This window comes from Gigantopelta aegis, chromosome 3, assembly GCF_016097555.1.
Source record: "Gigantopelta aegis isolate Gae_Host chromosome 3, Gae_host_genome, whole genome shotgun sequence".
In the NCBI taxonomy this organism is placed as follows: Eukaryota; Metazoa; Mollusca; class Gastropoda; order Neomphalida; family Peltospiridae; genus Gigantopelta; species Gigantopelta aegis.
The window spans coordinates 12,388,147-12,405,596 of NC_054701.1; the positions used below are offsets into that span (position 1 = coordinate 12,388,147).

Here is a 17,450-nt window from a genome sequence, read left to right on the forward strand (position 1 = left end):
ACGCCAGAATCGCTATGAAAGGGGTTAATATTTTTCAATTTTCCTTATGGGGCCTTGGGGCTCGCGGTTTTACACAACACATTTTATACAACCATAAATATTAGCCCCCCCTTCCCCCCCCCCCCCCCCCCCCCACACACACACACACTTTGAAAATCCGTCCTACGGGACTGTATATATATATATATATAAACCATCGCTGCTTCTGGATCAAGAAAAGTGCGCATGCATAAGGACCCTAGCTACGTTTTCAGCCCCTCACCCCATTTGTGTGGTGAAACATTTTCAAGCATTTTTAGGAGGTTTTTTTTTTTTTTTTTTTTTTTTTTTTTTAAACATGTCAATTAGTAGTGATTATCGTATCGTAGTCTTAGGTCAAAAGATGATCGCTGCAGATTCTACCCTATACAGTCCTTTTCTGTGGGCTACTAATTTATTTTTGTCCAGGAATTCGTGGATGTTCTATAATCCGTCCCAAAGAAAACGACTTTTTTTCATGCTATGGAATTTACTACAAATTATTTATTTCTGAACCGATTGATTTGTAAGTTGCAAAAGAAAAAAGAAGAAAAAAAAGGACACAAAAATGTAATTTTGTTATTATTTCCAAAACGCCTTTACTTGTCTTCTTACGTCAAACCAAACTGAAATTATTTACCAAAAAACCCAGTTTTATAAAATGGTGGGACAAACTATAGCTGTAACACCTTTCATGGTAATTTTTGTGCATCCATACACGACACAATTATTTATTATTGTAGAATATTTCAAGCAGTATTCACATGTCGACAAAAAAAACCCCGAAAAACAAAAACCCGAAAGAAAAAAAAAGAAAAAAAGAAATTGAATGGTTTCGTGCACAGATTGTTCGTATTCTGGTCCCACGTGTCGACTTGGGGCCAAACATGCACCAGAGCCGAAACGTCTTGAAAGCGTCTGTGATTACAAACGGCTAACCTAGCCCTGGAGTGACGTCACACGTCATTACGTAACTTGGTGTGTAGCTTCCAGTGTTGTTGTGTTTTTTTCTTTTCAGAGAGGGCTAAATTTGCGATCGATTATTATGAATATATATATATATATATATATATATATATATATATATATATATATATATATATATATATATATATATATATATATAAAATGCCGGCTTTTCTCTTTTTAAAATTTCGTATAATTCATATACATTGTAAACGTGATAAATAGGTACCAAAAGTAACATTAAAACAGTGTAAACAGCTGTGCAAAAAAATAGTAAATATGTCGTGGTGCACTGACTAGAACGAGAAATAGCCCAATGGGCCCACCGACGAGGATCGATCCCAAACCGACCGCGCATCAATTGGTGTCTCACGATTAACTAGTACTCGTCTTTCCTTTCTTTTTCGTGTTTTTTTTTTTCAGATCCTGAATCAGTCTTTTGTACACTGTCTCGTATCTATGATTACCAAGTATAGGTGCTGCCACAGTTGTTGTTGTCGGGCTTCTTGTTAGCTTTATTACTGGTAAGAGTAAATATACCGAATTTCCTGCCATTGTAAGATGTTTCTAATTAACAGAATCTTCGTGACCCCCACCCCCGACCCCACACTAATAAAAAACAACACTGTATCTGTTAGATGTTTCTGTTTGTCGTAATGTTTGTAGTTAATCCATGAGCCAGACCAAAAATTGGTACCATCTGAGGGCACGAAACAAAACTGTTATAATTGTTTTAGTACACCCTAGGACAAAACAAAAATTGGTACCATCTGAGGGCACGAAACAAAACTGTTATAATTGTTTTAGTACACCCTAGGACAAAACAAAAATTGGTACCATCCGAGGGCACGAAACAAAACTGTTATAATTGTTTTAGTACACCCTAGGACAAAACAAAAATGCATAATGGACTTTTCAATAGAGTAGCTTTACCTAGTTATCACACTTTTTAACATTTATCATTTACATGGTCGAAAAATCGGACAAATCCGTGTTTTAGTGTTTACTAAAGCACTTATACACCTTGTTCATCGGTACCCACAATGTTCTTTATGGTTTTTGTATCTATCATAAGTGTTGATTAAGAATCCAAGAGGTGAAATTTGGTATTCTTGAGCATTTTGAAATATTCAAGATGGCGTTCATGAATGAATACATTTACAACAGATGCTAACTGAGATATTGCATCATCTTTTAAATCCAAGATGGCCCCGAAAATGATCGTTAGGAGTAAGACGTGGCAATATATCCTACATTATATTTACCCAAACAATACTTTTTACTTCAAATACAAGGTTTTATAGGGGGCAGGAAGTTAAATTCTGGCATTAGCTTTCTACTGAGAAATTTTATCATTTTCATAATTCAAGATGGGTAACAAAATGGCTGCAAAAACAAAGAAATGTGTTATATGCTCTATCTGAAACAATCGTTTTGAATCCAATTGCTAAGGTTTCATTAAAAATACATGTATATCTACAAGTAAAGTTATCTAAAATGTCATCTACAATAACAATTCTTATGCTGGCCTTTATGTCTTAAGGGTGCACCAATCTATTTTGAAACTATCTAAAAGAAATGTTAGATCTTATCGACCAAGTCTATAATGCCAATCTGGCTGTGATAAATGGGCAAGTCGTAGTCAATAACTGATGTTTTGGTAAAGACTATAGAATCAGTTTTTATCATTCCCATTTTCTGTCTCTTGATAATTCACTAGATTCACTAGATTTGAATGGCCAGGACAATTTGTCTCATCAAACTCGTGAGACATCACGTTTTCTTGCCGTAACATTGTAATTTCTAGTATATGTATCCGGTTATTCCGTTATACGTATAATATTACCAAAATGAGTTGCCACATCAAATATCAACAAAAGGGTTGCTCCCTGTCGGCGAAATATGTTTTAAAAGCTGCACTGAATCGGATAATTTCAGAGGGTGCATGGTTTCACTCCACGTGGAATATATACTGATTGACGTAATCTAAAGCTTCGTGTTTTGATCATCAACGTCTGTACCATCTACCGTAAATGTAGCCTTCCTGGTGACTTGTTCATATCAGCATCTACGTCCCTAGGTTTAATAGGTTTAAATGCTTCAGGCAGAATTTTGTTAACTCTTGCTTATTTAACCCTTTATATTATAGCAGCAGTATTACAGCTTGGAAGGACATATGCTATCAAACGAGAAGCATCCTTTTTTATTGCTGTTTTCCCATTGCCCATTGCAATTCTTATAGTAGCTCTATCATTTGGACATAAATCAGAAGAAGCACCTCTGAAATTATGCAACTACGTCGGTGTAGCTTTCAACTGTACACATCTATCTAAATTATTATTATTATTATTGTTATTGTTATTGTTATTGTTATTATTATTATTTTAGTTAAATGCTTCTCCTATTTAAACCATTACGCACAACAATTTAGTTTAGTTCTGTTAACTTACTCACAACAGAATTCTGGTATTTCAGTATGAAATGCTGTTTGAATACATACATATGTACTTCTAAGTGATAACAAAATAAAAAGTCTGTGTATTAACTGTGAAGAAATACATAAAACATCTTTAAAAAAAAAAAAAGATACCACAAACCACTCAATACATTATACATTTTAAATAACTTTAAAAAATATCAGTCTGTTTAATATGTTTATAATATAAGTACTGATAAACAACATGGATTGCAAATATTAACAATGTATGCATGATTAAATATGTTGTATAACAATCATTACAGTGTGGCGGAGTTGACATTTTTTAAACTTTAGAATCCTTAGTAAAATAAATTTTATTGAAATCAAATACAGATTATGCTCAGCTGACTACATTTCCTGGAATTATATATATTTCCTAAGACGCCTGACAAAAATTATCTTATTTAAGGAATATTTGTTTTGGTTCAGTTTTTGATACTGAATTTGGCCCTTTTACCAAAGATTGACCCATTACATTTAATAACTACCCTCTCTAGTTTACCTCCACCCCACCCCGTTACAGGCATCGGATCTTCCGTTGCCTATTTAATACATCGATGTCACCGAGTGAAATAAAATACTGCCCTGGGTGAAGACACGACTCTTGCCTCCAGTGTATAGTTTTCCATCTTCCATCAGAACTTTATTCTAATTCAACATATTTGTAAGAACCAATCTGATTAGATCTCTAATAAAAATTCAAAATTCAACAATCCACGTGTACAATTATGGCACAAATTTCTAACAGCAGTAAATCTTAACCACGCTCACCATAGTTTAAAAACCAATGTTCTGTTAATGTCAAGGTCGTTTATTATTTCAAACAATTGCTCTATTTTACTGTTGTTATTATTGTTATCAGTTAATAGTTACTCAAGAATACAATTCATTGTACAACACGTTGAGAAGAAATTTGAAATACATTATTATAAAATTACAAAATGGCGTACTTATTTCTTGAGAGTAGAAATCATTTGTTGGTATACAAATCGGTCTACATTCCATATTGACGTCACTGCAATGACATTATATCTTAGGGAAGTCTGTTATAGTTTATTTCAGAAAAAGTAATAAAACAGTTGAAATTAGAATAGGCATAACCCTACTGAGTTTTGCGGACGTATATAGGTGGTTTTACTGTTGCAAATTTAGTTTTATTGGCGACGCGTTATCCCCTAAGTCACACCGACCAGACCCATCGACTCGGCTGGTGTGTTCCGGCGAAAATGTTCAGGCTACTACTGAGTCGGAGGCAGCGTTAATCAGCAGGTGTATGCTAAGCATTAAACTCACATTTTTAAAGCTGCCTTCTGTTTTGAAGAACCAGTAGATCATGAATCCTGGTACACACATCATGGAAGAAAACGTCAAGCACCAACCGACTTTTACCGACCAATCGGGGTACACGTATTCCCCGAGAATCAGACCAGGATAGCCATAAATCGTCATCACAAGCAATGTCTGTAAAATAATATATATATATATATATATATATATATATATATATATATATATATATATACTCTTCAAAAGAAGAAACGCAAAACCACATTGTCATAACATTTGGAGAATTGATTTAATTATTGAATGGTGAGTCCCGATAATTACCAAATGTTGCAGGATTGTTCACAATTCACTCTAGTCCATTGTGAGTAAGTGATAGGACACACCACCAAGGTCAAGGTCATCTGGAGTCAATACCGGGTGTGGCCTCCGCGTGTGTTGACAACTGCCTGGCACCGCCTGCCCATTGAAGCAACCAGAGTACGGATGACGTCCCGGGGGATGGTGTCCCACTCGGCCTACGAGGCTGCTGCCAGCTCGGGCAGGGTCTGGGGCTGTGGTTGTCGCTGTCGGAGGCGTCGGTCCAACTCGTCCCATAGATGCTCAATTGGGTTCAAATCCGGTGATATCGATGGCCAAGGAAGGACATTAATGTTGTTGTTCTGTAGGAAAGCCGTTGTGAGACGTGCTGTGTGAGGCCTGGCGTTGTCATGTTGGAACACTGCGTTGGCGTTGGCCATAACTGGAACGATGTGTGGCCGGAGGATCTGGTCAATGTAGCCCTGTGCATTCAGGTTGCCCTGCACGTGGACCAGGTCAGTTCTGCCAGTGTGTGAGATGGCTGCCCACACCATGACACTACCCCCGCCGAATCTGTCCACTTCCTGCACGCAGTTTGCCGCATAACGTTCACCACGACGCCTATACACGCGACATCTTCCATCATGACGTCGGAGCAGAAATCGGGACTCGTCACTGAACCACACCTGTCTCCATCGCAGTTGAGGCCATTGTCGATGAATCTGGCACCACTGCAGTCGGAGTCGACGGTGTTGTGGTGTTAAGATGACACCTCGAACTGGACGTCTGGCACGAATTCCTACCTCACATAGGCGGTTCCGTACGGTCTGGTCGGATATCCTGCGCAAACCTGGTATTGCTGCGGCTGTGGAGGTGGCAGTAGTCAATCGTTCCCGAAGGTGGCGTACCCGGATGTAGCGGTCCTGCCCGGGGGTAGTGACCCGTGGTCGACCGGATCTAGGGAGGTCACGTGTTGATCCATGTTGCTGGTAACGGTCCCACAGTCTGGAGATGGTGCTTGGGGATACATGGAATGCCCTGGCAACGGCTGTTCTGGATTCGCCTGCGTCTAGTCGGCCGATGGCATTGTTTCTCTGCGGTTCACTGAGACGTGGCATGTCCTGGATTGTCAACTGTCGGCCAGATACAGAGGCCAGGCAAGCGAACACCCTGCACTTTTATACTGTCGGTGTTCATGTTGCACGTGCAGACAACGCACGTGCAGTGGTGACATGGTTTGCACGTGGCTGCGTTTTTGCGAATATTCACATTTTGGAACTTTATTGTACAGTAGCTGCGTTTTATCGAATGTAACCGTGGGAATGTGTTTGGGACATGCAATGACCTTATATTCACAAAGCATGAACCGGTAGGAAACATAAAATCGGAGTTATAACCCATTTGTACCCTTTTGCGTTTCTTTTTTTGAAGAGTATATATACATATACCATATGTATATTTACGAATGCGAGTTCTATATCTAACAAAGTATTTGTAGTTTGTATGCAATGGCTGAAATGTTATTTATGTAATGTTATCTTTCATGTTCATAATTTATTTCAATTAATGTATTATGTCAAATTATATCGTGGAGAGGCATTTACATAGGCCTACAGCCTGTTTGCCGATCCATTTCATTTATTTCAAATGAAATGAATTATATATATATATATATATATATATATATATATATATATATATATATATATATATATATATATATATATTTCTACAGACGTCTCCATCTGAATAACCGGCCTCGGTGGCGTCGTGGTAGGCCATCGGTCTACAGGCTGGTAGGTACTGGGTTCGGATCCCAGTCGAGGCATGGGATTTTTAATCCAGATACCGATTCCAAACCCTGAGTGAGTGCACCGCAAGGCCAATGGGTAGGTGTAAACCACTTGCACCGACCAGTGATCCATAACTGGTTCAACAAAGGCCATGGTTTGTGCTATCCTGCCTGTGGGAAGCGCAAATAAAAGATCCCTTGCTGCTAATCGGAAGAGTAGCCCATATAGTGGCGACACCGGTTTCCTCTCAAAATCTGTGTGGTCCTTAACCATATGTCTGATGCCATATAACCGTAAATAAAATGTGTTGAGTGCGTCGTTAAATAAAACATTTCTTTCCATCTGAATAATATGCATAGATATTTATGTCAAATGCTTTCTTGAAATATTATTCATCAGATGTGTAATTGTCCACGGAAGCTAAAGAAAGGTTTGTGCAACCTGTACTGACGCGCGCTAGAACGTGACTGGACGTTGGTGAGGCGGCTTGATAGCTAGTTTTGGAGCGTTGTTGGATTTCCGGGTTACGTACACCGGGGCACGGGCGATCGTATCTTTGGTGTACGGTGACCCGGCTCCAACGAAGAAGAACGCCAGGAGTGGAAGAGGAAGGAGGAAGAGGAAACGAGTGCCAGGGGCGGCTCGGGGGTAGGGGGGGGGGGCTTCAAAGCTGGCGGCTCAACCGCCAGCGGCGGCCTCGTCTGCGTCGCCGCCCCCACCGACTTCTCCGAAGAAGACATGACAGCCGTCGGCGCCCGAGTCCCCGGATAACAACACCAACTCGCAGCTGGACATATTGAAGTCGAGTCGGCGCCAGGATCTGTTGCTGTTGCCGCTGCGGCGAAGAGGAAGGCCACATCTCCGACCACCCAGCCAGACAAGACCAAGCCGCCGCAGCCGACGATCACCCCCCCCCCCCCTCCCACACACACACACACATACACACACACACACCTGGGGAGGATGACTGGCTCTTAGCCGTCAGCGGGTTACGGAAACAGCTACACCCGCACATGCAGGGGGACACAGCCGACTCGATGACGTTGATGGGAGGACATCTCAACGCTGACTGGAGACCGCTGGGGGACGGCAGCCAGTTCGAGCTACACAACAAGGTGTTCAGCGGGATACACGGAGTAGTAGTGACCCACAAGAGGGACCAGACCTACAGACAAGCCATCCTGTTCCTGAAGATTGATAACAGATCTCTTCACAGGGTGATCAGAGCAGTCTGCGGCCCCGACTACTCCAGTGTAGTTCGAACTCTGCGCCCTCAGGGACCCACCAACGTCACCGACGAAGTAGCCAACGTCACCGACGAAGTAGCCAACCTCTCCTAGGACAGGTAACATCCTTTTTGGGGGCTTAGTTAGACTTTAAATATTTTCGGCTACGGTTCAAAATTCGTATGTTTATTTTTTTGTAAACAGTCCAACGCACTTTACTTTGGCGCCCGTTCAATTGCTCAAATCACCTTAAAACCTTTTAGGCCGAGCACTCAAAAATACTTTTGGATTTAATTTCTCAGTCCAGATATGTGTAGGATGCAGCAGGTTATTCTGTTTAGGACTTAGGTCTTTGTTCTCCTGGCCCGGACTTAGTCACTGGCGAAAGTCAGAGATTAAGCCCGTGACAGGCGTGCGTGAAGCTTTCGTGGCATATACGCACGAGAAAAACTTACCATGACCATGTGCTCCTACAGACGGAATGGGAACCGCATATGCACTTAAGGTGATCTTATCGTTAAGATCGTTTCGTGGAACGGGTTTCTGTTCTCCTAAAAACAAAGCATCTGACAGACTGATGGTTGCATACCTGTATGACTTCTTTTGGGCTCCGTCTTGAGCAGATACACGATATTGAAAGAAAATAAAGGGAGACTGAAACAAGTCAAAGTTGCTAACTTGCGAGAATCAGTGTAGTATTCTGTCAAAAGTGTTTGAGTTAACTTTAAGTAACCAGCTGTTCTTGAAGACCAAGGAACACGTTTGAAACCTAGGATACCTAACTGGCGTTTGTGATTAACCGCTTGTCTTCTATAGGTTCATTAATTAAGGTTGGTGTGGAATTAAAATTATTTTCGTATCCTATGGATATAATGATAAAGTTTCAGCTATTTGTTGTCAGTCTAATTTTAAAGGAACCGTTGTATTATCCCTTGATATATAATTATAAATTTTACATTTTCAAACCGACATCAAAAACTGTTCTATGTTAACTGCTATTGCATTTTGGGGGGGGGGGGGGGGGGGGGGGGGGGGTAATGGGGGGGGGGGGGGGGGGGGGGGCGGGGGGGGGTTATAAAGTGTCAACTGGAACACACTGCACCGATTCGTACGACACTTGACAGCCCAGGATCTTAAGCGCTCAGTCACCAGGGCATCTACAAAATCTTGAATCCCAATGAAACAAGCCAAAGTTATTTTAAAATAACGGAAGATAAGACTGAAAATCCATCCACAATGTGAATTTATTTCGCTTTAATTTTTCATGAACAAAACAAAACAAAACATAGAATCAAATTTGATTAATTTTTGGCATCCAGTAGCCGATGATTAATTAATCAATGTGCTATAGTGGTGTTGTTAAACAAAACAAAACAAACGTGTACTTCATTTTAAACAAACTAGACTGGAGTCATTGGAACATGAGGGCGGGACGTACACCATTGGTAATACGAACGGCTAAGGGGCGGTCGGTATTGGCTCGATCCTCGTCAGTGACCCATTGGGCTATTTTTCGTTCCAACCAGTGCACGACAACCAGTATATCAAACGCCGTAATATGTGTTATCCTGTCTGTGGGATAGTATATAAAAGATCCCTTGCTCCTAATGGAACAATGTAGCGGATTTCCTCTTTAAGACTACATGTCAGAAGTACCAAATGTTTGACATCCAATAGCCAAAGATCAATAAATTAAAAGTTGTTCATTGCAGCATTAACATGACAGGGCGCATAAAACTGCAACAGAAATCCTCAGTCAGAAACAACTCTCTGAACGCAGGTCACCTTCAGGGTTCCTTCTACAGTGAACTGGACCCTCTGGAAACCGGAATTCCCTCAAAACCGGATGTTTTTAGCGGGCGCTTTTTAAATATATGTACAGAAGAGAACCTCTCTAAACCGGATACCTAATAATGGCCTTTTTACTTAGTCCCGAGGGTGTCCGGTTTCGAAGAGTTTCACTGTACTAGGTTTGATAATTTGCCATCCACAATCGACTTCAGATCCCTTCAAGTACTGTAACCTCGCCGTGCTCTATGAGAATAGCTATTACAGTACAACTCCCCTTTTGGGGCACCTTGTTGGCCGTGAGGTGCATACCGTAATGGTGGATGATGGGATCCTGGTGATTGCGTTGGGAACATATCTACGGGTATGTTTTCTGGCAACACACTACTTTGGCCTCCAGTTCAGCCAGACGAGTGGTCAATCGGCTGGTCATGCTAAGCTCTAGAGCATACACACTTAGTTTTGTTTATAAAGTCATGAACAAACATTGTTTGATGTACCTTTTGTACTTGTTGCTCTTTGGGTGGTGACTAGGGTCAAGTGGGTGATGTATTGTTTGTTTATTATCCAAGTATATCAACCGTGTATCTCTGGCATGGTTGCCTGCTGATTATCCACAGCACCATGTTCCCTCGTTGGACTCTGGTGGGTTAGGACATGGTTGACGAAATTATAGATTATATATGGATCTAAATACTTTTTGATGGGATCCTGAAAAGGGTCCACTTCGAAGTTACGGATTCTTCGTCATCTGATGAATAATCCATGATCAATGCTAGAAGTCCAGAGTAGTGAAACCTTGGGCAAATTTTCACCGTTTGCTATTCAGAAAGGTCTGGTTGGTTTAACTGTTGAGGAATGGTTCGTTGTTAGTGGAATGTTACAAATTGTCATTCAAAGTATCTCCTGAAGTCAACATTCTTCTGCAATGTACCTATTACAGTGCCAGATAACAGTACTTTATATTTATATACAGGAGTCATCGGATGTCGTGATTTGGCAGGAGTTGGTGAAGAAATTCTTGAAATTTTGTTAGCACAAGGCGTGACGTTTGTTAAAGGATTAAGGTCTTTCGAAACAATGAGTTGATTTCGACGAATACCTTAATTTTAACTTTCAGTACACCAACACTTCCAAGCTCGATTAAGGTACCTGTTGATCCTTACATCTCAAACCCTTTATGTTGTTAAATGTCATACATTTGATCATTGTCAGAATGCATGCCGAAATAAAACTGCATGTGCTTGTTGTGCTCAGTTTGACCATGACAGCAAGACCTGCAACAATGACATTAAATGTATCAATTATAACAGGAATCACTTTGCGTATTCGCGAGCGTGTGCAAAGATGAAGTTTGAAAGAAGGTTCAGCAGGTCAAGGTTGACAGGCACTTGTCATTTCAGGAAGCTAGGAAAGAGGTGGAAACATCAACATATCCAGCTACTGCAGATAAATCGTATGCTGCAGTAGTCTAGGCTTCCATAACTAGTGTTGCTATCAATACTGATCTTACTTCACCATCTGGTGACAATAAGTACAAAAGGTTGTCTGATGTTGAAAAAAACACCCCTGAAAAACATGTGGCTAAAGTTGTCAAGAAAATGAAGGAAGCAGTTATACAACATGAATTGGCTTCTACTTCAAAACTGTCTGATGTGCCTTTGGGTTCTGTTAACCCATCAAGTAGGTTGAGTACTGGTGAGCCAGGACCCAGTCTCTCTCAATCAGGAGACGGCAAACAGACAATAAACGATTAAATATGATCAGCAATCAATATGATCCTTTGGTTCTTCATATGATCGATGAAATGGATGTTCTATCACAAGTTTACTCGCACTGACAAAAAGTAGCAACAAAATCTAAGGTTAAAGTATAAAATAGTCCCTATATTTCCTCCTAATGACTAATTCATTCCTTCATTGGAACTGCCGTGGGTTTAGGCCCAATTTTGATGAATTACGTCTTTTAATTCAAAAATATATTCCTCTTGCAGTGTGTCTTCAGGAAACTTTCCTGAAGAACACTGATTATATTAATAAGAGAGTTTAACCTCTATCATAAGTGTCATGAAACTGACAATAGAGCAGCTGTGGGTGTTTCCATTCGTGTTAATGAAAGCATTCCTCAGAGTATAGTGACATTAAATATTAAATACTAATTTACAATCTGTGGCTGTAAAAGTCACGCCTCATAAAACTATTACTCTATGTTCAGCTTATTTACCTCCTCGGAACCATTTTAATTTTAATCCTTCAAAATCTTATTAACCAGCTCCCTACTCCCTTTATTATTATGGGAGATTGTAATGTACACTACACTTTGTGAGGATGTGAGGATGTAAATATTAGAGGTAAACAATTGGAAGACTTAATTCTCAAAAATGACTTCATTTTATTTTATGATAAAAATCATACATATTTTGATTCTGCAAGTAGATCTTTCACTTCCATAGATTTAATGTTTTGTAGTCCATCAATTTTTATTGATTTCTCCTAGAAAGTTGGTCCAGGCCCATGTGGTAGTGACCGCTTTCCAATTATTTTGGAGAATGATGGACGTCCATCATTTGAAATGGTTCAAAGGTGGAAGTTGGCAAAGGCAAATTAGGGTCAGTTTTAGCATCTGTGCAGCACTCGACTGCAACAATTTCCCATTTGTGATGCTGATGATCCCATGTCTTTCTTCACTTCCATCTTGAAGGATATTGCAGATGAAACTATTCCTAAGACTTCGACAGTCCCAAAGCGTTAAAAAAAACCCACACGGTTTAATGATACATGCAAGAATGCACTCAAAGAGCCAAACAGGTTTCTTGAAAGGTTCAAACGAGAACCCTCTGGGGATAACGTGGATGCCTATTGTCTTGCTAGGGCTAAGGCTTGCAGAGAGATCAGACAGAGTAAAGAATAAACTTGAAGTAATTTTGTCACCAGGTTGAATAACAAACATCGGTGAAATCTGTCTGAAATAGGATCAGGATCTGTAAAATCAAAGGTAAAGAATCATTTGTCTGCCAGTGACACAGATTTCATGTCTCATCGTGACATTGCCAATGCATTGGCAGACAACTTTACTCATGGCTCATCCTCTGCTTTCAGTACAGATGCCTTTACATCTGTTCGAAATAAAGCTGAAAAGCAGCCCATCAATTTTTCATCTGAAAATGCTGACGTATACAACACGCCCTTATGAATGGAGGAGTTGCAGGATGCTCTTCGTAGAGCCGATGATACTTCAGCAGGACCGAATGAAATTCATTATCAGCTATTAAAACATTTATTTTTAACAACATCTGGATTTCTGGTGACTTTCCTTCTGATTCGAGGAAAGCAATTATTATTCCTATTCCCAAACCTGGTAAGGATCCAACTAATCCTACTAGTTATCGTCCTATAGTCAGCAAGTAGTGTCAGTGTTTTTGATTGAGAGAAAACTTACGATACCACGTGGAAGTATGGCATTTTAAAAGACCTCCATGGCATGGACCTTAGAGGTCGACTTCCAGTTTTTATTTCTCAATTTTTAAAAGATGGATCTTTTAAAGTCCGAGTGGGGTCGACTTTGTCTGACATTCACCCACAAGAGATGGGTGTACCTCAAGGTAATAACTTTATTTTCTGTGACAATTAACAGCGTCATCCAGTGTTTAAAACCTGGTATGGATTGCTGGTTATATAGCGATGATTTTCAGATTTGATACAGATCGTCCAATATGAGTATCACTGAACGTCAGTTGCAGCTTTGTTTGAATAAACTTCATCAATGGGCAACTGATAATGGCTTTAGGTTCTCAAAGGTAAAGAATTTTTGTGTGCATATCTGACAGAAAAGAGGTCTCCACTTAGATCCACAGTTGTTTTTTGGACAAAAATCCAATTCCACTACTGGAGGAGACCACATTTGGTGGGGGCGGGGTATGTTAAAAAGAAGGGCTTAAAAGCTCTCAATATTTTAAAAGTTATTGGTAATACCGAATGAGGCCCCAACAAAATACAACGTCTTTATCGGCAATGGATAAAGCGACACACTTTCTATCACCATCGCAATTAAAGGGACAGTCCCTAGTTTCAGCCCATGAAAATTAATACAAACATGTAATACATTTGGATAAAGTTACAATTCAGTGAAACAAGAGTCTGTGACTTTGAAATGGTGAAATACCCTCCAGAAATAGATTAAAACTCGACTCCATAAATGTTATGTCTCAGACGCACGTGCGTCTTTAAAAATATGAGATATGCATTTTGTGATATTAAAAACACCAGAATAACCAAAAACACTTCGAATGTACTGAAATGGATAATCTAAATAATAAAATCTAAGTAAAGTATGATTTCAGTTATCAAAAACGGTTCTAATAATCAAAAATATGCCGGAGTGTTTAAAAACTAGGGTATGTCTTTAAGGGGTGGTCCAACTTCATGTTTTGTAAAGCTTGGTGAAAATAATAAATTTGGATGCATTCGAATCCTCTATTTCTTCCAAGGCATTAATGACTGCCCAAAACTTCAGCACTAAAGATTGATGCCGAGTCAGGCAATCTCATGAAAATGATCTGAAGGAAAAACTGTAGTACTGCCTCAGAATTCCCATCCGGTGATTCATCTGTATAAACAGGAATGTAATCACGGTACTTGTCTTGAATGTCCATGAAAAATTGTTTATATACACCAGCATCTGTAAGATCTTTCTTCAGATGTGCAAGATAAAACACTATTTTAGGTGGTGTTATACACCAAGGTGGTAAAATAAAATATGGCCTTGCATCAAACAACTTCATATATTTGTTATCAAACACCACAATATGTATAGGGTGTTTTAGTAATGATTTAATCTTGCTGGCATACTGCAAAGAAAGCTTTGCACATCTAGCACCCAAACAAGGTTCGTGTGCGTCAACATACAAGTTCTCCATGGGTGATGTTCTAAATGCACCAAGTCAAAGCCTAAGTCCCTGGTTGTGTATAGGATCTAGCATCTGCAACTAAGACTTACACGCCGACCCACACACAATGCATCCATAATCAAGCTTGGACCTCACAAGAGATCTATACAGACGGAGAATAACCTTTTGGTCTGCTCCCCATTCGGTGTAACCAATAACTTTTAAAATATTATTTAAAAAGTACATATAAAAACATATGTTTCCACTCAAATCACCTTAAAATTTTAAATTACATAAAAATATTTAAAATATTCGACGTTTCGTTAGTCTAAAAACCAACATCCTCAGGAGATTAAACAAACAAAGTGCTGGGCATATGACCAGTAAGGTATAAAATAGAGAATTGTCAGCTTGGAAGTTAAAAACACAAGGCTAGGTAACAAGGCAGGAGCTGACCAATAGCATAACAATAAAATTAAAGAACAAAGGAGTATAAAAAGTCTTAGTTGTTAAAGCCAGTAGGGCTGTACTCATTGAGGCCATTGGGGTGAACAGTATTCAGTTTATGTATCCAAATGGATTCTGCAAGCTCCAACTTAGCTTGGTCTCTGTTAACTTGTTGTAAAATATTGAGAGCTTTAAAGCCCTTTCTTAACATATTTAAGAATGGGCACAGAGGATAGCTTCCTGTCAAATATAACCCCCAGAAATTTGGTCTCTTCCATAACTGGAATCGGATTTTTGTCCAAAAGCAACAGTGGATCTAAGTGAATAATAAAGTTAATTTTTAATAATGATAAATTAAAATTATGAATACATAAACAGTTTCGAGGAGGGTGCACTGTGTGTAACTAAATATAAGATTTAAGTCTCTTTTTCAAAATTCCAGGTTGGCACAAGTCGTAATTTATTAATACTTTTATCAGCTCTCATAAAGAGCACTTGAAGGATAGGCCTAAAATTCACCCATTATGTCCTTGCATTTGATCACAAAATCGGTTTCCTGGACCCAAAATCGTGATCGACTTTTTATCACCCTAAGCAGGGTTATTCGAAGACCTAATAAGGTATTGAACATTAAAATGAGTGATAACCTACTGAAATGTTTTAAATTAAAAATAAAACAGTATGTACATAAGGATAATGTATATAAAATGCAATTGAAGATGGCCATTTTGGATTATAATGTCACAAGTCCAAGTGAGGTGTTGTATGGTTGACTCAATATTACATTTTATTGTGCACATGGTAACCAAAAAGCTAACAATCAATAATATTTTACCAGATACTTATACAGCGATACTCAATGAAATCTAAATAAGTACTGACATTATTTGTTAGCAAAAATGGTGTGTGGTCTTTCAGCGTTAACATACTGTTACATACTAAGTACATGAAGTATACATTCATTTTGTTTTTTCAATTGTTAGGGTCCCCAAATGATATCTAAAACAAATTTTAAGATATATAACTTTCATATATGATTCAATTTAAAAGGCAATGCATTAAATGTTATTATTCATGTAAAATCTTCATGGTTTTGAACCTAAAATGACCCCCTAAATGTCACATGGTCCACCAAATATCGGTTTTAATATCCTTGTTGTACCTAAATGTATACATTTTGATTGCACATGTAACATAATATTAGCAATATCCAGTGGAATGTTTTGTTGTTGTTTTACTTTCACTTTACATAGATTAATTTTGCATTTGTTTTTAATTTGTTGGGGGGGGGGGGGGGGGGGGTTCACACAGAGATGATGACAAGATGTGCTTTGTATTATTTCTTAAGCAATACACATTGATGTCTATAGTCACATCAATAAATTCCTTCACGATCAAGAGGGAATATCAAACACTATAGCTGTTAGAAATAAGGATTTTTGTTTTTTTTAATTTGAAAGAAGAAAAGCGTCAATAGGTTATGCACAACGATTCCACTAAAGAATACGCTGCCATAGGAGAGAATTGAAAAATAAATACAAAAAAGACTAAAAATCAAAATGTGAATACTACACTAAAACATTATTATGTGTGTACATACCATCATAGTTAACGGAGCGATAACTACCCAGCACACTTTCCAATAGAGGCCAGGCTCAAAACCAAGCATAGCCTTGATGTCAGAAGAGAATTTGCTACAACCTGTAAACATATGAATAATTAAAACTTAGTCTCCCACAATGATTGGTTGGTTTGTAACTTGGAAACTGTATTAATAAGAAAATAAGTATATACATACAGACACACGCACACACACACATAATTATTTCTCTTTCTTTCTTTTTATTTTTTTATTTTTTTTATTGATATGGTGTATGATACCAACATTTGAAATGGGGGTAAGGGGATTCAACAACAAAACAGTCGCAGTACATTTGAGAAGCTGCTAGGAACCCCAACTACTAAAAGTGGATGATCTCTATTTTCAACTACAACACGTAGTATTGTTCTTCTTTTTTGTTTTCTTGTTTCTTATTGCAACATTAACCCTTTGTTTCAGTATGCGAAAGTCGATGGGTTGTCGGTCAGACTAGTTAACTGTAGAGGCGGGCATTCGCTCGCCTGGGGTGTTTGGGTCGTAGGATTTAACATTCTTGGTGGGCACACTGGCTTTTTCCCCATTCCCACGAATAGTATGTCAAAGGCTGTGATATGTGATATCTGGGAATATAAAATGTAGCGGGTTTCCACTGACGACGACGCGT

General features: G+C 38.9%; 1 protein-coding gene across 1 annotated transcript in view; it reads right to left on the bottom strand.

Moving 5' to 3' along the window:
* Positions 1-17,450, bottom strand: part of LOC121368497 (sodium-dependent serotonin transporter-like) — a 76,081-nt gene that overhangs the window by 11,184 nt on the left and 47,447 nt on the right. Inside the window, exons 15-16 of the mRNA XM_041493233.1 lie at positions 16,787-16,887; positions 4,757-4,924 (exon numbers count right to left, since the gene is read on the bottom strand). Coding sequence (XP_041349167.1) covers positions 4,757-4,924; positions 16,787-16,887 — 269 coding nt within the window. The remainder of the gene's footprint in view (positions 1-4,756; positions 4,925-16,786; positions 16,888-17,450) is intronic.